The 25557-nt window shown below is 44.1% G+C and overlaps 1 protein-coding gene across 2 annotated transcripts in view; it reads left to right on the forward strand.

Annotated features, from left to right (window-relative positions):
* LOC127526206 (FYVE, RhoGEF and PH domain-containing protein 5-like) overlaps window positions 1–25557 on the forward strand; it is a 189316-nt gene that overhangs the window by 86900 nt on the left and 76859 nt on the right. For both annotated transcript variants that reach the window (XM_051920996.1, XM_051920998.1), the window contains exons 3-7: window positions 3859–3988; window positions 5690–5748; window positions 6258–6288; window positions 19456–19607; window positions 20145–20301. In XM_051920996.1, coding sequence (XP_051776956.1) covers window positions 3859–3988; window positions 5690–5748; window positions 6258–6288; window positions 19456–19607; window positions 20145–20301 — 529 coding nt within the window. The remainder of the gene's footprint in view (window positions 1–3858; window positions 3989–5689; window positions 5749–6257; window positions 6289–19455; window positions 19608–20144; window positions 20302–25557) is intronic.

The following is a 25557-nucleotide window of genomic DNA, read 5'->3' on the forward strand; positions in this document are numbered from 1 at the left end:
TGGCTTAATGAACTATTGGTGGTTTCTAGCTCATACAGAATAATAAAAAATATGTAGTGTGATGGTGCGGGTCAACTTCATGCTCTCTCTTTACATTTGGGAGTCTGTCGAACCCAACTATGGTGATTAGTTATGACCGACTGAGCTGCCAGATGGGGACAAATCATACGTAGAGCAAGGGGATGGTGGAAAATAAAGTGTTCTGTGCTTTTATTAAAACAACACAGTGTTCATAGTGCAAGAATCAAAAAATTCAACAATAAATTATCCATAAAAACACGTGAACCGTGGGGAGTAAAAACGCAATAAATCAGTCCAATAAAAGCAGAGGTTAAAATGCAGTCTCCGCCCACCTCCTTCTTCGCCTCCCCGGCTCACCCATCACTCAGGAGCCACGAACTTCATCCACCCAACCCAACTCGTCTTGTTGGCTTCCTCCAAACTGCGCAGCCTAGCCGTCCGAGGTCGGCATTCCTTCACGCACCCGCAGTCGTACCTCGGATCCCTAGGGAAGTCATCTTCCATGCTCACCACTCTCCACACTATCACTCAGAGGGGTGAACCAGCCCCTAGAGCGCTCCTTCGCGGGGCCCCTATTTGTGCTGCCATTCTGTTCTAGTTAGCTGATCGTCCTCACCGAGATTACCTTTTAGTCGTCTTTCTACCTCCCTTTTCCCCCGATCCGATCCCCGCACTTGCGCTTCTCATCTTTTTTGCGGGGACGTGGCACAGGTGTGGCCATTAGCCGCTCGCGGTATCAGTAACGGACACGGACGATTCCCCACCTATGCACTTAAGTAAGCAAACGCCGGGCAGCCACACTACAACACCCCCTCCTTAAGCCGCAAGTGTGGCAATTATTTATTGTAAAACGCAATGGGCAGCGGACCTCACCTTGCCTCATGTAGGCATAAGTCTTCACAGTGCATCTTCACAGCGCATTCACAGCACATCACTTTTTCCACATTTTGTTATGTTACAGCCTTATTCCAAAATGGATTAAATTCATTTTTTTCCTCAGAATTCTACACACAACACCCCATAATGACAACGTGAAAAAAGTTTACTTGAGGTTTTTGCAAATTTATTAAAAATAAACAAACTGAGAAATCCCATGTCCATAAGTATTCACAGCCTTTGCTCAATACTTTGTCGATGCCCCTTTGGCAGCAATTCCAGCCTCAAGTCTTGTTGAATATGATGCCACAAGCTTGGCACACCTATCCTTGGCCAGTTTGGCCCATTCCTCTTTGCAGCACCTCTCAAGCTCCATCAGGTTGGATGGGAAGCGTTGGTGCACAGCCATTTTAAGATCTCTCCGGAGATGTTCAATGGGATTCAAGTCTGGGCTCTGGCTGGGCCACTCAAGGACATTCACAGAGTTGTCCTGAAGCCACTCCTTTGATATCTTGGCTGTGTGCTTAGGGTCGTTGTCCTGCTGAAAGATGAACCGTCACCCCAGTCTGAGGTCAAGAGCGCTCTGGAGCAGGTTTTCATCCAGGATATCTCTGTACATTGCTGCAGTCATCTTTCCCTTTATCCTGACTAGTCTCCCAGTCCCTGCCGCTGAAAAACATCTCCACAGCATGATGCTGCCACCACCATGCTTCACTGTAGGGATGGTATTGGCCTGGTGATGAGTGGTACCTGGTTTCCTCCAAACGTGACGCCTGGCATTCACACCAAAGAGTTCAATCTTTGTCTCATCACACCAGAGAATTTTCTTTCTCATGGTCTGAGAGTCCTTCAGGTGCCTTTTGGCAAACTCCAGGCGGGCTGCCATGTGCCTTTTACTAAGGAGTGGCTTCTGTCTGGCCACGCTACCATACAGGCCTGATTGGTGGATTGCTGCAGAGATGGTTGTCCTTCTGGAAGGTTCTCGTCTCTCCACAGAGGACCTCTGGAGCTCTGACAGAGTGATCATCGGGTTCTTGGTCACCTCCCTGACTAAGGCCCTTCTCCCCCGATCACTCAGTTTAGATGGCCGGCCAGCTCTAGGAAGAGTCCTGGTGGTTTCGATCTTCTTCCACTTACAGATGATGGAGGCCACTGTGCTCATTGGGACCTTCAAAGCAACAGAAATGTTTCTGTAACCTTCCCCAGATTTGTGCCTTGAGACAATCCTGTCTCAGAGGTCTACAGACAATTCCTTTGACTTCATGCTTGGTTTGTGCTCTGACATGAACTGTCAACTGTGGGACCTTCTATAGACAGGTGTGTGCCTTTCGAAATCATGTCCAGTCAACTGAATTTACCACAGGTGGACTCCAATGAAGCTGCAGAAACATCTCAAGGATGATCAGGGGAAACAGGATGCACCTGAGCTCAATTTGGAGCTAAATGGCAAAGGCTGTGAATACTTATGGACATGTGCTTTCTCAATGTTTTTATTTTTAATAAATTTGCAAAAAACCTCAAGTAAACTTTTTTCACGTTGTTATTATGGGGTGTTGTGTGTAGAATTCTGAGGAAAAAAAATGAATTTAATGCATTTTGGAATAAGGCTGTAACATAACAAAATGTGGAAAAAGTGATGAAGCGCTGGGAATACTTTCCGGATGCACTGTATTTATTGTAAAACGCAATGAGCCGCGGACCTCACCTTGCCTCATGTAGGCATAAGTCTTTTAAATCCTAACTCTTACATCTTATGCTTAATAAAATATAGTGTCTACTTTTCTCATGTGTTTATAATTTTTTTGTAATACGCAGAGGTTACTGTTTTTAAGAATACATTTTTCTATACGCTAAGGGACCTTGGCAGCGTTGTAGGGTGTAGTGCCAGTTCATCGAGGGCATATACACACACATGCTCTTTTTGAACCAATCTGGAGTAACAGAAAGAGACCGAGCAGGACATCCCACCCAGGTCCCCAGAGACGGGCGGCTACAGTGCTAACCACTGTGCCACCGTGAGAGTAAAAGAACAGCTCCTTTGAGAGTGACAGATATGATGCCCGCTTATAAGCCTGACATATTAGGCAACCATTAGAGGTGCAATTAGCCTATGCTATCGCCATGTATAATAGACTGATGTGGCACCTTCTTCCAATTAAGATCTGCAGGAACTGCTGATGAGCAATTTCATAGCATTCTGAATGAGTGCAGCAAGAAATTAAGATGCCATTTATAACTATTTTATAGCCATTAGGTGAGCGTTGAATTACAGCATGGCTGTGACTTGGAGCAATCGTGAAAGAAATTGTTTATTTTAAGGAGAACTTTGAACGAGGCATTTCAGATTTGGTTTTGACTGGGGGTCTCATCCCGGGTTGGTTCCTGCCTTGTGCTTCGTGTTGCTGTGATGGTCCCCTGTGACCCTGAATTGGATTAAATGGGTCTGAGCTTATCAGGATATACTTTGTATGGTTCAGACTGGCACACCAGCCAGGGTCAGCTCTTGGCTTGTGTCAGCACTGCCAGGGTGGGCACTGGCCCCCCCTTGACCACAAACTTAATTAAGCAGGTTCAGGATGGATTGTTCTTTAGAGATCTGAGTTTATAAAGTGTCTGCTAATGCACAATTGTCCCCCACTTTTTTTGTTTGTTTGTTTTTTTCTTTGTGTAATGTGGCAAATTTTTGAATCAAAACGTTTATGGTGGCAAATAACTCAAAGATATGACACAGGAATGTTTTAATTCCCTATTTAGTAGGTAATTGTTACTCTCCAACCCATATATTTAAAAAAGATCATTTTTACACCTTTTTTCTGTTGCTGTTTCCGATGGCATCCTGCCTGGTGCCTGAGAACAATAAAGAAAATAAGCGGCAAAGGACGGCTGGCCATAAAATAAATTAATCCATTTTTTAAAATTCACGTGGCGTGCCGTTAACGTGACTTATCTAATTCTCCGCAGTGCCTACACTGAAGCTTACAAAGGAAATCCTGTGCCAGGCATGGCAGAGAGGAGCAAAGTCTCAGATGAGGACAACGAGAAGAGCTCAGCAGAGGAAGACGGCATCACAGATCACATCCAGGACAGACAGGTGAACGCCTTTTGCTGAAACTGTCCAGGTGGACACCATGTGGGGGATCAAGTGGGACCTTGAAAGGGGATCTGAAGGTTCACCTCCTGACATTCTTTGAGTGGCATGACAAATATTGCTTTATGTTGGGGTATCATGATCAAAGAATATAAAATCAGCTATATAGTTCGTTAGCTCTCTGATGCCCACCCAATCCCTAAAGTGCAGGATATGTGTGACCAGCTGTTTGGTGGTCTCATGTCTGGCTGGAGCACTCTTCATAGAATGTGGTCTGGAGGTGTTAGCTGCTTGCCCAGATCTACTCTGATCTGCCACTCCGAGGCTGTGGCGAGGACACCAGTTGTAGACTTCGGCCGGTTATGGGATTTCTCTCCTGCCTCGATGGAGGAGATAGTCTTCTTCAGTGGAAGATGGTGCCTACTGATGTTGATTGTTGTGGTTAAACTGTCAGTGACTGCCTTCAGCACCTGGTCATGGTGCCATTGGTGGTGTTCTGATGACTGATTCCCATGGCACATGAAAGTGTTACATTGTCCAGGACTGGCCAATATCTATCTTTTATAGTGCCATTCCTATCTATCTATCTATCTATCTATCTATCTATCTATCTATCTATCTATCTATCTATCTATCTATCTATCTATCTATCTATCTATCTATCTATCCAATCCTGCCAACTATGCTAAAATATGTATCTATCTATTATATAGTGCCTTTCCTATCTATCAATCTAATCCTGCCAACTACGCTAAAATGTCTATTATATAGTGCCTTTCCTATCTATCTATCTATCTATCTATCTATCTATCTATCTATCTATCTATCTATCTATCTATCTATCCAATCCTGCCAACTATGCTAAAATATGTATCTATCTATTATATAGTGCCTTTCCTATCTATCTATCAATCTAATCCTGCCAACTACGCTAAAATGTCTATTATATAGTGCCTTTCCTATCTATCTATCTATCTATCTATCTATCTATCTATCTATCTATCTATCTATCTATCTATCTATCTATCTATCTATCTATCTATCTATCTATCTATCTATCTATCACCATTTTGGCCTTTTCTGTCTAGCTGCAGAGGCCTGGATTTAAATCCATGGTCAGTCATTTTTATTTCTCCCATATTACATGGATCTTCTGATTGGTCCCTTTAAATCGGCACTGTGTAAATAATTCCAAGTATATCCTGTATACAGCAGAGTGGTGGCCCTGAGGTTAGGGATCTGTGCCAGCAATCGGAAGGTTGCCGGTTCAATTCCTATATATGCCAATAGCCCTTAACCAGCAATTGCTCCGTCTGGGGTATGACGTTAACCTGCATCCAGCCCTTCAAGAAGGTCCTCCAACTTGCAGGGGAAACTCAGGAGTTGGTGTCAGGATTGGCCCTCCAGCCACTGAAAAAAAAAAAAAAAAAAAAAAACACTCCCCCTGTTCTACTCCATTTGAAGTAGTGTGGTGCTGTGGTGTCACCCATTGCACAGCTGTGCTCGGGTCCTAATTTGGCACCTTGAGGTGGTTCATTGTGTGGTGGGTGCGGCGATGCGCTGTATCAGTACAGGCTGACAATCTCTGCATTGAACAAGGTGTCTTCCCACAGTCCTTTAATGCAATTACAGTAAGCATGCCTAAATGTCAATTTCTGTTTTAATACAGTGTATAATTTCTTTCTTTCTTTCTTTTGTAAACAGGCTGATGGCCAATCAAGAGCATTTTATATAGCCAAGGAGCTGCTGGATTCAGAAAAAGTGTAAGTATACCCAATGACAATTCATTTTATATTCTGCTGTCGCCTCTTACTGAATGAGAACCGGTCCACTTGTTCCATGTTTAAATGGCTGGTTCTTGTTCTCCAACATTTGTGTTTCCCATCTGACAACTCTAAATTGGTCATGTACTGTATGGGAGTGTGCCCTGCAATAAGCTGGTGTTTATGTCAAAATGACCGCACTGTTTAGAAAAGCTCAAGCTCCATGTGATCCTGGATTGGGAGACATGAGAGACGTAAGGCCAACATCACAACCATCAGGTGGGTTTCCGTGACTGACCTCAAGTCTGTAATGGAGTCAGGAGGACCTGGGCACCTGCACTTATGTTATCCAAATCCAGTCAGTGTGAGTCAGAGATACCAACTGAAAAGAGTGCAGCTCAGATGTCACACTCCATGTTGGCCTTGAGAAAGGAGTATCAGATTAGGAGACCCTGCAGTAGCCTGGGATCAGACTGCTGACTGTCCTCTCCTTCATCTCTTTCTTTTAGGTATATGGACAGCCTGAAGCTGCTTCACGTGGTAAGACGATGTTTAGCCTTCATTTTCATTTTTGAAACCGAAAGATGTTACAGATCTAACAAAAAACTCCATTAGAGCATCTAGAATGTTTGTAAAGATGGATGGCTGACCATTTCTTTCAGAAAAGAAAAAATATCTATCTATCTATCTATCTATCTATCTATCTATCTATCTATCTATCTATCTATCTATCTATCTATCTATCTATCTATCTATCTATCTATCTATCTATCTATCTATCTATCTATCTACAGAGCATCCAGAAAGTATTCCCAGCGCATCACTTGTTCCACATTTTGTTATGTCACAGCCTTATTCCAAAATGGATTAAATTCATTTTTCTCCTCGGAATTCTACACACAACACCCCATAATGACAACGTGAAAAAAGTTTACTTGACATTTTTTCAAATTTATTAAAAATCAAAAAACTGAGAAATCCCATGTCCATAAGTATTCACAGCCTTTGCTCAATACTTTGTCGATGCACCTTTGGCAGCAATTCCATCCTCAAGTCTTGTTGAATATGATGCCACAAGCTTGGCACACCTATCCTTGGCCGGTTTGGCCCATTCCTCTTTGCAGCACCTCTCAAGCTCCATCAGGTTGGATGGGAAGCGTCGGTGCACAGCCATTTTAAGATCTCTCCAGAGATGTTCAATCAGATTCAAGTCTGGGCTCTGGCTGGGCCACTCAAGGACATTCACAGAGTTGTCCTGAAGCCACTCCTTTGATATCTTGGCTGTGTGCTTAGGGTCGTTGTCCTGCTGAAAGATGAACTGTCGCCCCAGTCTGAGGTCAAGAGCGCTCTGGAGCAGGTTTTCATCCAGTATGTCTCTGTACATTGCTGCAGTCATCTTTCCCTTTATCCTGACTAGTCTCCCAGTTCCCCACAGCATGATGCTGCCACCACCATGCTTCACTGTAGGGATGGTATTGGCCTGGTGATGAGCGGTGCCAGGTTTCCTCCAAACGTGACGCCTGGCATTCACACCAAAGAGTTCAATCTTTGTCTCATCAGACCAGAGATTTTTCTTTCTTATGGTCTGAGAGTCCTTCAGGTGCCTTTTGGCAAACTCCAGGTGGGCTACAATGTGCCTTTTACTAAGGAGTGGCTTCCGTCTGGCCACTCTACCATACAGGCCTGATTGGTGGATTGCTGCAGAGATGGTTGTCCTTCTGGAAGGTTCTCCTCTCTCCACAGATGACCTCTGGAGCTCTAAAAGAGTGACCATCGGGTTCTTGGTCACCTCCCTGACTAAGGCCCTTCTCCCCCGATAGCTCAGTTTAGATGGCCGGCCAGCTCTAGGAAGAGTCCTGGTGGTTTTGAACTCCTTCCACTTACGGATGATGGAGGCCACTGTGCTCATTGGGACCTTCAAAGCAACAGAAATGTTTCTGTAACCTTCCTCAGACTTGTGCCTCGAGACAATCCTGTCTCGGAGGTCTACAGACAATTCCTTTTACTTCCTGCTTGGTTTGTGCTCTGACATGAACTGTCAACTGTGGGACCTTCTATAGACAGGTGTGTGCCTTTCCAAATCATGTCCAGTCAACTGAATTTACCACAGGTGGACTCCAATGAAGCTGCAGAAACATCTCAAGGATGATCAGGGGAAACAGGAGGCACCTGAGCTCAGTTTTGAGCTTCATGGCAAAGGCTGTGAATGCTTATGGACATGTGATTTCTCAGTTTTTTATTTTTAATAAATTTGCAAAAATCTGAAGTAAACTTTTTTCACGTTGTCATTATGGGGTGTTGTGTGTAGAATTCTGAGGAAAAAAATGAATTTCATTTATGTTAGGTAGAATGCCCAGAGGTGACTGGGCGGTCTTGTGGCCTGGAACCCATGCAGATTTTATTTTTTTCTCCAGCATTCTGGAGTTTTTTTTTTGTTTTGTTTTTTCTGTCCACCCTGGCTATCGGACCTTACTCCTTTTCTATGTTAACTAATGTTGTCTTATTTTAATTTGTTATTTTGTCTTTTATTTTTCTTTTCTTCATTATGTGAAGCACTTTGTGCTACTTTTTGTATGAAAATGTGCTATAGAAATAAATGTTGTTGTTGTTGTTATTTAATCCATTTTGGAATAAGGCTGTAACATAACAAAATGTGGAAAAAGTGATGCGCTATGAATACTTTCCGGATGCACTCTATCTATCTATCTATCTATCTATCTATCTATCTATCTATCTATCTATCTATCTATCTATCTATCTATCTATCTATCTATCTATCTATCTATCTATCTATCAATCATATAGTGCCTTTTCTGTTCTATCTATCTTATCTATGATATAGTGCCTTTCACATCTATCTATCTATCTATCTATCTATCTATCTATCTATCTATCTATCTATCTATCTATCTATCTATCTATCTATCTATCTATCTATCTCTGATGTGAAGGGATACAAACAAAGAAAATTATAGGAAATAACAGTAAATGTCTCTAGCTGTAGGAAAACATATTTTGTAGCAGTGAAAGCCAGAATTATTCAATATTTATCTAATATTTGTTAACACTGAAAGTCACAGTTATTCAATACAGTATTTATCTAATGTCTCATACCTCTATTTCTGAAGCCTATCCCAGCAGTATCAGACACCAGTAAGGAGTTAACGTTAGTCCAGCGCAGGGCAAAATCAGTGAGTTCAACAGCCAGTGTCAGAATTATGGGCAAGAAGGTAGACTGAATGGATCCCGGGATACTAAATGACATGTATGAAAAATGACAAAAAAAATGAAAAGTATTAAAATATTCAGTAATTAAGCTAAACAAATTCAGATGTTAGGAACAGTGAGTACAGAATGAAAATAAGACATGCTGTCCTAAACCTCTCAATGTGTGCCAATAGTACACCACTCAGACTGTAAGCACACAACACTTGGCCTTTCTTTCTTTCTTTCTTTCTTTCTTTCTTTCTTTCTTTCTTTCTTTCTTTCTTTCTCCTCCACGGCTTTCCATTTTTTTATTTATGCATATCTATAGCACAGTGACTCACAGCTATTGAAATTCATCTTTTTTTACTTTTTTGACCTTTTAAGAATGCTTAGCAGGCAAAGAAAAAAAAAACTGCGTCAGAGTGGCTCTATGGGGGGCACTTTTTACACTAATAACACTTGTTTACCTCATGTCTGCAGATAAAAATGAATTGTATGTTTGACATTTTAATCTGAATTCTTCAGCATTAAACAGTACTTGGACGAGTAAGCAGCTTTATAAGATTAGAGGTCATTTATGACACACCGGGCGAGCCTGGCAGCCTGTACACCGGGCTACTTTTGGTCTGTTTTAGGAAGTTCCATATTTGTGTAGTAGATGTTTCTGGGCAGGGTGGCATGCCATCACAAGATGAAAACACACACACACAGTGGGGCGAGTGTAACAATGCCAGCCCTCCTAACCTGCATGTCTTTAGGCTGTGAAGTGCCAGGAGGAAACGGACACAGGGAGGTAGTGCAAACTCCATGCAAGGAACACCCACGATATTTCAGTTTTTTATTTGTATTAATTTGGCAAAAAATTCTAAAATCCTGATTTGGCTTCATCATTTGATATGGGAAGTTATTAATTTAAATGATTTTAGTAAAAGGCTGCAACACAGAAAAATATGAAAAGGGGAAGGAGCTGAATACGATCAGAACACACTACGTGCAGACAGACAGACAGACAGACACGCACACGTGCTCGCGCTCGTGCTGGCGCACGCACGCGCGCACACACACTTGCCTTCTCACTCCCGCACGCGCACACTCATCGACGCACCTGCGACTCACTTGAACTGACACTCACGCACGTTCACGCACGCTGGTTCAATCTGCAGAACAGCGTGCAGTGTTAATAAATAATTAAACGTTCATTAATTTCACGATCGACCTTTGCCAACTTCATTGCGCGGACATTTCTTTCTCTGTTATCGGCAGGCTTCGCTTGTTTCTTGAGTTATTTCTAATTGTTTTGTTTCTTCCCCCTAGTGTTTGCGAGTGAATGTCCGCCTTAATAAATATTCAGAAGCTACGCCGGCCATTTAATTAGTGGGCTGCTAAATTTTTAATTAATTTTCCTCATCGATCCTGTTGCGCGTTTAATTCTTGTTAACTCTTGAAGCGCCGGTCGTTTCTCGTCGCGGGCTGACGTTTTACTGGCGGGCCGAGGTGGGCGTTCGGTGGACTGCGCTCTTAAAAACAACGGGTCTGAAATGTGTGTTTCCTCACTAAAAAAAAAGTTTCACTTTAGAGTCCTACTATATTAGGCCAGCAAAATATTTAAGCCTTTACAGGTTGTGGGTTCAAATCCCATGACCACGCGCAGGTCACTTCACCTGCCTGTGCTCCAATCAGGAGGAAAGAAAGAAATGCAATCAATGGTATCTCTCGGATGTTGTAAGGCACCTTGGATAAAGGTGTCCACCAGATAATAAGTAATAATAATATTAGGAAAACTTTAATGTACAGTGCAGGATACTAACATATCAAGAAATTCTGAACTGCTCCTGTGCTATTCTCATTTTAAAATCACGAGCATGTTTGTATTTTAACGATGTTTTAATCTGTTTAGCAGCTGTGCCACCTGCACTTCAGAACAAGTCACCCACCTGCAGCTAAGCACGGTGTTTGTGATGCACCACCTATTGGAATGAAAAATGCAATGCATTTTATTACTACACTAGTCATTTAGCCCGTTACAATAACGGGCGCTAGAACAGTAGTTCATAAACATTAGTTGGAACAGTCTATATTAAATGGCAAGGGACTTTGCCCTCATTCTTTCTGTTGGTTGTATTTTTCTTTCTTTCAGCCTTTCTTTTGTTGATGTTTACTTGCTGAGCTGACTGTTCTTCGTGGGCTGCCGCCGTGTATTGTGTGTCTTCAATTTTCTGTGACAGTAATACTGTCTTGTACGTCCACTGGCTTGTACGTCCATAATATACCTTTAATTTTCTCTGGCGGTAATACATGCGTGCGCGTCGGTGATATGCCTTTAATCACCTCTGACAGAGATAGATAGATAGATAGATAGATAGATAGATAGATACTTTATTAATCCCAATGGGATACTGGCTTGTATGTGGCTGTAATATGCGTCACAGTATTGTGTACCTTTAATTTCCTCTCGAAGTAATACTGGTTTGTATTTCCGTAAAACGCCTCTAACTTTCTCTGACAGTAATATCACACCGTGCCCCGCGCATGCGCACTTCACCAGACGACACACACGGACACCTGGACGCACAAAGGGATTTTATTAAAGAGGATACATTATAAAATACAGTCCAGTAGATGGCGCTCTGCAGATGTTAACGCTTAAGGTCTCATTTAGATTTCAAGCCATTTTAGATGGATAGTACAGCTAGTTTTTAATAAAAAGGCTTGGCATTGTATCATCTAAACTATGAGTGAAGTTTGCGTCTTCTACAATAGAAAGATAAAGACACTACATAAAGTGAGAATAAAAGTGGATTTAATGTGGGCTTCAAGTGGGAGAGGGATCGTCTTGTTCAATTTTGATTCTTTTGTTTATGCCTCTATTGCTATTCTATTACATAACCTTCAGTATCCGCCTTGTGTGTTTTTTGAGTGGTTCCCTAAGGGGTGGGGCCACTGCTAGGGACTGCCCCTCAGCCCCATAAAGGGGAGGGTTTCCCACAATTCCTGGCTGTTCACTCGATTGCGCTAGGGAGTCGGTGAGTTACTGTGTGTCCAGGCCCGGTTCTAGAGGCGAAGCCGCCATCGTGCCATTTAATTTCAGCTGCCCCCTCATCCTATAATACCTTCACTCGTTTTCTAAACCAGTGTATTTAAAATTTAAAATTTTCTCAATTTCCTTAATGTCAAAAAAAAGGAAAGAAAATTTCTACGTAGGTAGAAGAAAAATCGACTTACACATTAAATGAATCGGCGACAAGTTTAATTAATTCTTCAGTAAAATTCCAAATATAAAGCGAGTGCCGATTGTAGAGTTAATTTTCTTGAAAAAGACGTCGCCTCATATTCTCGCAAATAGATAATTTAGCCAGTCTATTTCTTCACATCACGCTAAAGTTAAGGAAAAATATTACAAGTTAATTTATACTAATACAAACTGTATGAACTAGGTATGTAATACTAATATACTTTACCTCCCAATTTACAGGTAAAACGACTTCCAAAATAATATTTAAACTTGCGCTTTTAATAATAACAAAAATTGTAGAAACAAACACTGAACACTACAAAAACTTTTGATTGATGTGCTGCGTATTTGAGCTGCCATGATTCACGTGTTGTGTTTTGCCCGTTTTTCTTTGAAGCAAGTTACCGACATTCGATGGGAAACGCCGAGCCCCGCGCCGAGCCTGCGTTTTGTTGAGGGCGCCCTCTGTGTTCGGCCGCTTTCATGCATACACCCTTTGCACGACTGGCATGTGTGTGTCGGTCACTTGTGCTTTGTGATTTCTGAAATTTTTAACCATTTCTGCTGTTTTTTGACTTTGCTGTCGGATTGTGTATTGGGACATTGCTGGCTTGGATCGCTTTTATGGTTTTAGGCAATTCCTTTTGCCCTTTTTTTTGTACTCCACAGAGCTTCATGTTATTTTAGAGCAGTTTTGTTGAGAATGAATCTTTTCTTTTATGAAGGTTGGTGGCCCTCTGTGTTATGAGCCGGGGTTTTTTGACGGGATTTCCCCTTTTTGGTACTGTTTTGGGACTGACATGCTTTGGGACAGTTAACTGGCTGTCACAAAAAGGTAAACACGACAGTTCTGGAAGGTCGTCACTCCGTCAGTAAATTCAATATTCCTGACGATTTTCAGTCGTGTGAACTGACATCGAGATCGGCAACCGGAGTCTGCGAGTCTGACGTACCCCAGGACTAGAAGTTGCATCGACTTTAGGTGACCCCTCCTGTCTCTTGACACAGGCCTAATGGCCTTTGTGTTGTTACATCAGCTGTTTTGTCTTTCGTCCACATGAAGCTCCCCCCTCTCGTAGGCGCAGAAATGCACAGGGCTCTCATTTTGCAGAAGCTCAATTAAATTGTCTGCAGCAAAACAGCAGGCATCAGAGATGGAGGAGGAAAACCAATCAGAGAAACCTCAGGGGCGAGGGAGCTCATTTGCGTTATGATTTAGCCTGCTGCTCCTGTTGCTGCCTCAGATAGCGATGCCGCCCTGACTCGGGCTAACTGTAAAGTGTGTGTGTGTTTTAAATTTTTATTATCATGCCATGAATGGCAGCCCTCACTTAAGGTGGGTGGCAGGGTCTCTGGTTGAAGTTCGTCTGGGCACGATCATTCATTTAGCTTTCCTAAGTGCAGTGCAGCGCAGTTCTCCTCGCAGCCAACGGCCACCGTCACGGCTTTCATTCTCTGCTGCTGTCACTGAACTGTCATTGGTCACGGGCAGGTGTGTGACAGGAGCCCCCTGAGAGGCGAACAGGCACGGTGAGTCTCTTCTGCAGTCGTAGTCACCTGCAGGAATTTGCTGACAGTGCAGCAGCTTGATGTCTTTAAGCCACCATGCAATGATGGGCAGCGTAGCGTAGCGGTTAAGGCTTTGGACTTCATACCCTGGGGTTGTGGGTTCAAATCCCACTACTGACACCACGGTGTGGCCCTAAACAGGTCACTTCTCCTGCTTGCGCTCCAACTGGAAAAACAAAATGAAATGCTGCTGGTAATCTGACAGAAATGATGATGGTGGTTCTGGAATCAGAGACCATTATGGTGGACGAAGAGTTAGATTTGTTATGTTTGAGGATGCAGAGTAGTAGATAAGAAGACAGTAAAGCAGTGTGATAAAGGCGCTATATAACACCCGACTGGGCACAGACTGACACAGAGGCACGTGTAAAAACACAACACAGACTTTTATTTTCTTCAGCTGGAGGCCACGTCTTCCCCATGAACCCCCCCAACCACAACACAGTCCCAAAAGCACTTAATCTCCACCTTGGCACCACCACTCCTCCCAGGCCAGGTCAGGCCCAGGTCAGAATGTTTCACAGCAGAAGGATATCAAAGAATATCAGAACCCTTAAAGGTCAGTATGAGATCTTCAGTTCTTTTCTACCTGCACACTCGTCTTCACAGGACAGGGGCTCGCATGTCTAAAAGTTCTGTTTTTAGAGGTGGTTGAGGCCGTGTGGAAGGTCCCAGGGGGCAGCCTGGTGTTAAAGAGTTTAACAACTTGGGGGTAAAAACTCTCCTGCAGCCTGGCAGATCTGACTCTGATGCTGCAAGATGCTGTCTTCTCTTGGATGGCAGAAGTGTGAAAAGTCCATGTGAGGGGTGTAAGGGGGCCTTGCGGACACTGCGTTTGTAAAATATGTCCTGTAGTGAAGGGAGAGGCACCCCAATAATGTTCTCTGCTGTCTTCACTATCCTTTGCGGTCGGATATGTTGCAGTTGCCATACCAGACAGTGATGCAGCTGGTCAGAACACTCTTAATGGTGCCTCTGTAGGACATGGTGAGGATGGAAGGGGGAAGACTTGCTCGCTTCAGCCACCTCGGGAAGTGTCGTCTCTGCTGGGCTTTCCTGGTTAGTGATGAGGTGTTATGTGTCCACGTAAGTTCCTCAGTTATGTGCACACCGAGGAACTTGGTACTCCTAACAGTCTCCATATCTAAACCGTTGATGCTGAGTGGGATGTGATTTTCTGAAGTCCACAATTATCTCTTTTGTCTTGTCGACATTGAGAGATAGATTGCTGTCTTCACACCATGTGGTTTAAATACTTGGGATCAACAGTACAGAGTAATGGGGATTGTGGAAGAGAAGTGAAAAAGAGAGTGCAGGCAGGGTGGAGTGGGTGGAGAAGAGCATCAGGAGTGATTTGTGACAGACGGGTATCAGCAAGAGTGAAAGGGAAGATCTGCAAGACGGTAGTGAGACCAGCTATGGTATATGGGCTGGAGACGGTGCAACAGGGGACAGATCTGGAGGTGGCAGAGTTAAAGATGATAAGATTTGCATTGGGTGTGACGAGGATGCACAGGATTAGAAATGAGGACATTAGAGGGTCAGCTCAAGTTGGACGGTTAGGAGACAAAGTCAGAGAGGCGAGATGGCGTTGGTTTGGACATGTGCAGAGGAGAGATGCTGGGTATAATGTGAAAAGGGTGCTAAGGATAGAGCTGACAGGCCTAAGAGGAGGTGGTGAGAGAGGACATGCAGGTGATGGGTGTAACAGAACAACATGACAGAGCTGGAGGTGGCAGAGTTAAAGATTTTGGATTGTGGACTCTGGTTGCTGTTGGAATTGCCTTTTGCAGACGTTGCCTTCTATGCGGTTTGCGTTCTTCAGAGCTTATTTTTGCCACACTCTGCATTTTTGTGAAAATCATTTTTTTTTTCCTATAAAGATTTGTCATTGTTCTTGTTGTGTGATTAGTAGGGGCAAAAATTACAGCAATGTTATATGGGTTGGAGATGGTGGCACTGACCAGAAAGCAGGAGACAGAGCTGGAGGTGGCAGAGTTAAAGATGCTAAGATTTGCAATGAGTGTGACGAGGATGGACAGGATTAGAAATTAGGACATTAGAGGGTCAGCTGACGTTGGACGGTTGGGAGACAAAGTCAGAGAGGCGAGATTGAGTTGGTTTGGACATGTGCAGAGGAGAGATGAGGGGTATAATGAGAGAAGAATGCTAAGGATAGAGCTGCTAGGGAAGAGGAAGACCTAAGAGGAGGTGGTGAGAGAGGACATGCAGGTGATGGGTGTAACATAACAAGATAACAGAGCCGGAGGTGACAGAGTTAAAGATGCTAAGATTTGCATTGGGTGTGACGAGCATGGACAGGATTAGAAACGAGGACATTAGAGGGTCAGCTCAGGTGGGACGGTTTAGTGACAAAGTCAGAGAGGTGAGATTGTGTTGGTTTGGACATGTGCAGAGGAGAGATGCTGAGTATATTATTATATATATTATATATATGTAATGAGAGAAGGGTCCTAAGGATAGAGTTGCCAGGTAAGAGGAGAAGAGGAAGGCCTAAGAGAAGGTTTATGGATGTGGTGAGAGAGGTGCAGGTGTAGGTGATGGGGGTAACAGAGTAAGATGGAGAGGACAGGAAGATATGGAAGAAGTTGATCCGCTGTGGAAACCCCTAACGGGAGCAGCCAAAACAAGAAGAAGAAGAAGAAGAAGTCTTCAAGAGTAAGTCAATTCAAATTCATTCAAAAGAAGTTAATTAGCAGCAAAAACAGGCCACTAATTAAGAAGATGATTAGAATGAAAACCTGCAGCCACTGGGGCCCCCCCCAGGACCCGAGTTGGTGGCCCCTTGATCCACGTATATTGAAGTGGTAGGAACCTGAGGCAGAGTAAAGGGGTGGAAGGTGATAAGGAGGAAAGAGAAGGGCAGGTGTTGATTAGAGACGGACCTCCGTGATCACTTGCACAGAAGTGGATGGTCAGGCAGCTCTCCATCTCCATGCAGTTGTTCTTGCGGGGCTGTGAGTTTTGTTTTTGAATTTTTTTTTACTAAGGTAAGAATAACAGAAATGAAAACGTGGGAGTCATCTGTGAGTCAGCGATGGATGAAACAAAAACATTCTTCACCTTGGAGTAGCTATTGACATGAACCCACGCCCAGCCCACGTCCAGCCCCCCCTAGAATCTAACAAGAGCCAGATTTGGGATTGTTTAGAAGAAGATGGATAAGGGCAGAGGAAGAGGGCTCGGTCCGACGGGCGAGGCTACTCAGCAGGTCCCCGACCGACCTTCCACCCACTCGGCTTCTCTGACATCACCCCGTGTGAATGTCTGTTTCCTGGCCACAGCAGCAATGGGATCCTGCACCTCGGGAAGGAATGTTTTCAGACTTTGCAGTGAAATCACTCGTTTCTTTTGTTACGATTGCATTGCATTTTTTTGGGTTTTTGGATTTAATGGAGGACTCATCCCATACCAAGCTGATAGGGGGTCCGTACTTACTTTAAAGAAAACAAAACAGAGAAAGAAGAAAGAAGATTCTCACCAGGCCCCAGTCATTTTTCGTAGCTGACAATAAATGTTCATAAATATCATAAATGTGAGTTAAAACTTCCTGAGTGATTGAACGTAGCGCTCATTGAATGGCTGACATGGGTGGCTTAAGGAAGCCCCCCACAGAGAAGACCTCACCCCCTGCTGGTCTTTAAAATATAACAATACTAGGGGGCTCCGCACCCTGCTCGCGTCGCTCGCCCATCCCCGTGTTTGGTTTACCGGATATTCTTTTAAGAGCTGGGAGCACATGAAGCGTGTCTGCAAAAAGCAATCCAACATACTGCTAGGTTAGATGTCTGTGGACTTGTTTTAAATGATGGCTCACTGCCTTGTCTCACGTGACACTGTAAAAACAATAATTGTCCTTAATTTCCGGCCCCAGGTGTGGTTACATCTCTTTCTTGAAGGACGTGTAACGCAGCTCGTGTTGTGAAGGGGCGGGGGGCCGCTGCTGTCGCGCTGGACAGGAGCCCTCCTCCTGTCTTCCTGGGCGTCCCGGCCGGGCGTGAGCCCCGTCCGAGTGCCACAACCCATAGGTGTCTTCAGCCAAAATGACCAGAAGAACTTGAAGTTGTACATATGAGGGGGATAGGGGGATACTTTGGAAAAAAACGAGGACCGGTAATCTAAGCATGTGGAGCGTCTTTTGATGCAGTTTCAAGGTTGCTGATCATGAATATGATCGTATTTTTGATATCTGATTCTTTACCGGTGGTCCTAGCACTCTAAGAGCCAATCCTAGAAGGTCAAAAATGACAAATTTCAAACATTTCAGACTATTTTGAGGTCAGAGATTATGAATATGAAGTTTTTGTTAATGTTTGATCCTTTACTGTGAATCTAGCCTTCTATGGACCTCTGCCAGGGGGTGACGAATGACACATTTCTATTTAGACTTTAAACATTTAAACTGAAGCACACATTTTAAAATTTCACGGTTCTGATGCAACTATTTTTGCTTATTATGAACTTCTACCTTATGAAGAAAATCATCACATTTCTTATGAACATCCTGAATTAAAAGAGCCATCTCTGCTGGTTCTTCTATAATTCCTCTGTGTTACGAGACGAGTCCAGCCAGTCATTGATGTCAGCTCCCAAGTATCTGTAGCAGTCCACCACCTCCACTTCCACTTCCTTAATAGTGAATGGGCCTTGAGGTTCAATAGCCAGTTTCTTGGGTTTGCCGGTTTTGAGTTGCAGCTCACTCTCAAAGTTCTCCACCTGACTTCCCCTTGTCTGTCTCATCCCCCTTATCAATACACCCCATTAGTGCAGAATCATCTGAGAATTTCTACAAGTGACATAACCTACTATTATTCATAGTCTGAGGTGTACAGGGTGAACACAAATGATGACCGGCCTGTTCCTTGTGGTGCTCCAGTGTTGCTCACACAGTCCTTGAGCCTCACAAACTGTGGACTGAGAGACCAGATGGCACGTTGCCCAGGACATGATAGGTTCATCCACCTGAGCACTTTGTCTGGTAGGCAAACTGAAGTAAGTCTAGGTGGACCTTCTCAAGAGGACTCCTACAGTGCAGTACCAGCCTCTCAAAGGTCTTCATGATGTGGGACATGAGGACCCACATGCATGAGGGCGCCTGCATTTACTATGCAGGGTGTTTTTCCACACTTTCTGCAGCTTCAGAGACAGAATGAACAGCTGAAAGATGACACCATAATGTTGGTCAGCTCAGGCCTTAAGAATTCATAGACCTACTCTGTTTGGTGTTTCCTGTGTGTAGCCTCCTTAGTTGTCTTCTCACTTGGTCATTAGCTATGGACAGCCCATAATGGTGGCTGGGGTGGACCCACCACTAGCTTTACTAGTTTAGGTGGTAGTAGTAGTTGGTGCAGTAGGAATGCTGTGGAGGGACTGGACATTGGAAGAAGATGGTGGTGGAAGAGGGAAAACACATTTCAAAATTTAGCTTTGTCCACATCCCCTTCTAGCACCTGAACCCTGGATTTCTTGAGTCCAGTAATGCCACCCAGTCCATTCCAAACATCCTTTCCCTTATTTTTGCTCTAGACATGTCTTGGTCATCGTGCACTTGACATTTTGTAATTTGATGTCGCTGGTGAGTGGAGGCCCTAAAATGGGCATATCAAAAAGGACTAAGAAGAGTTCTGCATGCAGGCATCTTATCCGAGTTATCCTTCTCTTCACTTGTGCTCCCTCAGGACTTTCGAGAGGTGATGCTTGAGGCTAACAGACGACAAAGTGAGCCGCTGATTGAGGACGAGCTCCTGACCACCGTCCTGCGCGACCTGCCAATGGTGTACAGTCTTCACCGGGAAGTCCTCGGAGAGCTGGAGGAGCGGATTAGTAACTGGTGAGTAGCGAGTCCATTTGATGTTTCTCTGTAAATTACAATTCAACTCATAATTGAATCACAAATACTTACGAGACCCACCAAAATCATACCCGAGTGCATTCAAATGAACTGTGAAGGGACTTCACTTCCCAGCGTGCCTTTACTGGCTGGGGTGGGGGGGCGGTCCTTTAAAGGTGAGGTAAGGGAGGCCACGCCTCCTGGGAAATCCACCCACAAAGTACACTCATAGCAACTAAAATAACAGACAAAAATCTGATCAGATAGTGTCAACGCTCCTGGGTCACTGTTGCCCCATGAACCCCAACAGACAGACGCTCTGGACACCGAGTAAAAGTCCCAAGAAGTATTTTCATTCTTTTCCTTCTTTGTGACAGTGTCTTAAGCACCCCAGCCACAATAATCATACAAATAAACACAATAGTCAACACAATTCTGGCATGTCAGATGTCACCAAGGGACAACTTTGGAGCTGGACGTCCATTTTCTTTATGCCACATCCTTGACAGATTTCTTCTTCTTCTTTTTGTTTTTTAGGGAAGAGCAGCAGGGGATTGCTGGTATCCTCGTTTCCAGGAGAGCTCAGTTCTCCATCTTTACTCGGTACATCGCCGAGTTTGATAGGAACATGGCCCTGTTGGATGAGTGCTGTCAGAAATCTTCAACGCTCTCAAAGATGATCCAGCAGTTTGAGGTAAAACTTACCGGGCAAAGACTTGCTGTAAAGACCTGGTATAGCGCCTTTTGTAAAAAGGGCCCTTGACAGGTGTCCTTTCCTGAGCTTTGATAGCCAGGCCACCATGTTTTGATTTGGCTGTTGGTGTTTGATGGAAGCCATTTTTCTTGGTATGTTTGATACATTTGATTCATTTCTTTGTGCCTTTCCCTTGGTGTTTTTGGAGATCTGTGTGGCTTTTCAGTCCCGGTGAATCTGATTTTGATATTTGCTGTCCCGCTCTAACCTCCCATTAAACCTAACCCTGTAAAATTTATCAGCTTCCCATGACCCAGGTTTGGATTGCTAATGGGTGCCTCTATTTTGTGGTAGGAGCATCAACCGTTGCGAAGGCAGAATTCCCAGAGTTCCATCATGGAAGTGCATGATGCTTTTAAGTGCAATTCCTTCTTTGACAGATAGGGGGTGCTATAGACCAGTGAGTCTATTCCTATTATCCATCCATCCATCCATCCATCCATCCATCCATCCTCTTCCGCTTATCCGAGGTCGGGTCGCGGAGGCAGCAGCTTGAGCAGAGATGCCCAGACTTCCCTCTCTCCGGCCACTTCTTCTAGCTCTTCCGGGAGAATCCCGAGGCATTCCCAGGCCAGCCGGGAGACATAGTCCCTCCAGCATGTCCTGGGTCTTCCCCGGGGCCTCTTCCTGGAGGCATCCTGATCAGATGCCCGAGCCGCCTCATCTGACTCCTCTCAATGCGGAGGAGCAGCGGCTCTACTCTGAGCCCCTCCCAGATGACTGAGCTTCTCACCCAATCTTTAAGGGAGAGCCCAGACACCCTGTGGATATTCCTATTATAACTGCACAGAATTCCAGTCAGGTCAGGTGAGGTTGGGGAGCATGCACTGGTACAGCGTGTTGCTGCACCCACCACATGACAAAACAGCTCAGGATCCTGGTTGGCAACCTCTCAGGCAGACACGTGGTCCAGTTCAAACCCGGAGATGACCCTCTGTCTACACAGTTCTTTAAATTCAATTGGTCTACCTGCAACTCTGCGGAGTTCCACTTTGATGGTGGTTATTTATTTCTATTTCGGGAACACAGCCCATGTGTGTGCAGATGCCGCTTTAAAGATAGGCACACCGTTCCCAATATTGTGAGAAGAAAAATGGCACTTTGAATAATTTAAATGTACCCCCAAGCCTCGGAGGCCAAAGTAGGACCTGATGGCAGCAGCGTCTGTCCAGTCATCAGGAGCTCCAGATTTATGCGTGTCAGTGATTTTTCAGTTTCGCCTCAAGCCATTCTTGTTTTCCGTGTTTGGATAAAAATACTTTGACTTTTCTCATTCAACAGTTCCCGATTCTCGTGCTATGGTTCAGGCTTCCTGACTGAGAGTCAGTCAGGATTGGAAACAACATCTCCAGAACCACCACACTGAGCACTGGAGCCCCTCAAGGCTGTGTGCTCAGTCCATTACTGTTCACACTGCTGACTCCTGACTGTGCAGCAACGCACAGCTCTAATCACATCATAAAATTTGCCGATGACACAACTGTGGTGGGTCTCATCAGCAATAACAATGAGTCAGCATACAGAGAGGAGGTGCAGCGGTTAGCGGACTGGTGTAAAGCCAATAACCTGTCTCTGAATGTAGACAAAGCAAAGGAGATGATTGTTGTCTTTAGGAAGACTAAGAGTGACCATCTGCCACTGAACATTGACAGCTCAACTGTGGAGGTCGTCAATAGCACCAAATTCCTGGGTGTCCACCTGGCAGAGAACCTCACCTGTTCCTGCAACACCAGCTCTTTAGCCAAGAAAGCCCAGCAACGGCTCTACTTCCTGCTTAGGCCGAGGAAAGCCCATCTTCCACCAGCTACTCCAGACCTATTAAATTGCCAGGACATTCCACTTTCAGCAATTTTTGGGACTTTTGAGCTTTGGAACTCACAAATTCATAATGGGGTGAGATGAAGGTCCACAGGATTATCTTTAGAAAAGCTGAAAACAGATCGCAAAAATGTGTCCCTTTCTGGGAAGAAGAGTCTAAGTGCGGTCAAGTCCTCGTGTTTGGTGTACCTTGAGCCGCCCCACCAGTTCCATCTGCGGAGCATGTGACCTCCGCGGCACACTTAGCAGTCCTCTCCTTTAATGTGACTTCTTTGCTTTCTGGTTTGACCTACAAAATGTAAGAATGCGCCAGCAATTAGAGGTCTGCTTGGGTGGTGAGCAGAATAAAAAGGCCCTTTGAGTTAAGTGAGCTGGAGTGAGAATGGAAGTGCACCATCTGTTTTATCAAGCGCGATTAAGCAGGGGGGGTATAAAAATGTTTCGCTCCTGCAGTTTTATCTCGGGCTCACAGCAGTAACCCGGCTCCAGTGAAGCTAATTAGTGAAGCTGTTTCTCGAGATCTTGTAAAATTGTAAGAAGTTCACTGCAGGAGAGCAGGGCATTTCAGACATTCTTATAATATTTGATTCCTTCACGTCTCCTACTGGAGAGAAGCACTTTCTCAGATACATACTAACACAATGGAGAAGAGTGCCAGGTGAGCAAATGTCACACAAAAATATTAAAACGTCCTGCATACTAGAGACTGTAACCACAAGGGGGCGGCAGAGAGACCCAAACCACAGACCCAGCAGTACATCACACGTTAAATTAATAAACTAAAGAGTATTTATTCACTCAGACACCTTTAAAGAAAAGCCTTTCTCCAGTAATAAGCCACAGCATCACAAGAAATCAATTAATCCTTCCTCCTACTCCACATTGGCTGAGTGTTGTCCGCTGCCTCCCGACTCTGACTCCATTATGTAACTTTTTATGTTGGACCCAGGAATGCTTTCGGTGCCACACCCATGGCTTCCAGGTAGCACTTCTGGGCCATAAGGAAAGGCGTGAGGTCCTCCCCTGACAGCACCTTCTCTTGATTCCGATGGGGCTGCACTTCCAGACTCCATCTCCCACGCACCCCTGCGGGTGTCCCAATTGGGTTCCCATATGAGGATCACTGCCACCTGGCGTATGGGGAGTGGAATCACTCCCGACTCTCGGCTTCTGCTGGTCCCTCCATTAACTTACACCAGCCGGGTGCAAAGTTATTTATTTGTTCTGCCGGCCAATCCGTTTGCGTTGTTGCATTGACCTCCCATCCGGGTAACGTATTTCTCACTGTCTCATTCAGGATGGTACAAATGATGGTATTAGATAGATTTTTATTTTAGTGTAGTCAGCAGGATAGATAGATAGATAGATAGATAGATAGATAGATAGATAGATAGATAGATAGATAGATAGATAGATAGATAGATAGATAGATAGATAGATAGATAGATAGATAGATAGATAGATAGATTTTTATTTTAGTGTAGTCAGCAGGATAGATAGATAGATAGATAGATAGATAGATAGATAGATAGATAGATAGATAGATAGATAGATAGATAGATAGATAGATAGATAGATAGATTAGATACTTTATTAATCCCAAGGGGAAATTCACAAATTAAATTGATTAACAAGCTTGGGATGAGATGACACGAAAGAAAGAAAACCACCAGGGCTAAATTAGCTCATACGGTGAAAACGTAACTCTTAACAAGTATATGGACAGCAGACAGGTGATGGCGAATCTCCCGCGTGTGTCTACGTAACGCGTGTTAGAAAATAAGATTGACGTTAAATTGTACTGATCACAAGTCACGTTTTCTACATTTTGTTCTGTCGCAGCCTTCTGCTGAAATCACTTTAGTTTATTTCCTTGTCTCATTAGCAACAGTCAGCACCCAGGAATGAGAAAAGAAAGCAGAACAGAAATGTAGACATTTTTTTGACAAATTTATTAACCCTTTCAGGGCAGATGTCGACTTTTGTCGAAATTCAAGGGTAGAGGACTGTAATCTGCGACAAAATATCACCGCTTTGTTTTAGTTTGACTCTCTTTGCGAGAAGGAAATTTAGCTTCATTTATTTGACATACGTGGTCTTCCCGCACCCTCATGTGCCCTGGACAGTTAGCCCAATGAAGACTTGCCTTCCTCAGATGTAGAATTTCTCGTTTAACAGCCATGCTCGGCCAATATGCTCCCCTGTCTCTCACCTCCCACAAACAGCCTCAGCTAGGCATCCTTCATTTGCCTGTTTCCCTGGTGTGTTTTCCCACAGCAGAATAATTGGCATTTAATTTGAAACATAAATTTAAATTGTGGGTACACGGAGCTGTGATTTCTGCTATTTCCAAAGCGGCACTTAAACGGAGAGACAGGCGGCAATATTTATTTCCGCAAAGCAGCGTGTTAACTCCTAGGCGTCGGGTGCCGTCCTTTCTGAAGCTCGAAACTTTCACAAGGTGTCAGGGACGAATTTGTTAAGCAGACCAAATGTTTATGGTGCAATCACAAAGGCCTGAACGAGACCACCTTATGCTACCACGTCGAGTCAAGTGGCTTTATTGCCTTATACCGTATTGCAGCATACAATGGCGTGAAATATCGTTCAATAGGACGGTGGTGCAACTTATACATACAATACAATACAGTTTATTTTTGTATAGCCCAAAATCACACAGGAAGTGCCGCAATGGGCTTTAACAGGCCCTGCCTCTTGACAGCCCCCCAGCCTTGACTCTCTATGAAGACAAGGAAAAACTCCCAAAAAAAACCTTGTAGGGAAAAAATGGAAGAAACCTTGGGAAAGGAAGTTCAAAGAGAGACCCCTTTCCAGGTAGGATGGGCGTGCAGTGGGTGTCAAAAGAAGGGGGTCGATACAATACCATGCAGTTCAAAGAACAGAACAATTCCTCAATATACTAAAAAATAAAAAATATAAATTTTAGAATTACAAAGCAGAATTTAACAGTAGATGATATATCCCATAATAAGATTTGGATTTGTGTAGAGTCCTGGAGACCTCATCCTTCAAGCTGCCTCCCCCATTTGGCCATTCCACGGCTGAAACAGTGCTGGGCCAGCCAATCCGATGAAAGGACCCCTCTTTCCCACGATTCCTGCAATCCTCCATCTGGGATGACTTTACCTTAGGCAGGCAAAACAACTTGGCAGGTGGGCCGTGGCACCAAGTGCCACATTTGAGTACCGAGAAGAAAAACAGAATAAGTGAGAGTTAGATAGTTAGTTACATAAACACAGGACTAATGCAAGACAGGTTAAGAACTACACCATAATATAATACATAAGGCAAGTGAGTAGATAGTAACAGTTGGAAACAGACAGTAAGAAACAAATAACAGTAGTAATAAGTTTAAAA

The sequence above is a fragment of the Erpetoichthys calabaricus genome, chromosome 18 (assembly GCF_900747795.2).
Source record: "Erpetoichthys calabaricus chromosome 18, fErpCal1.3, whole genome shotgun sequence".
NCBI lineage: Eukaryota > Metazoa > Chordata > Cladistia > Polypteriformes > Polypteridae > Erpetoichthys > Erpetoichthys calabaricus.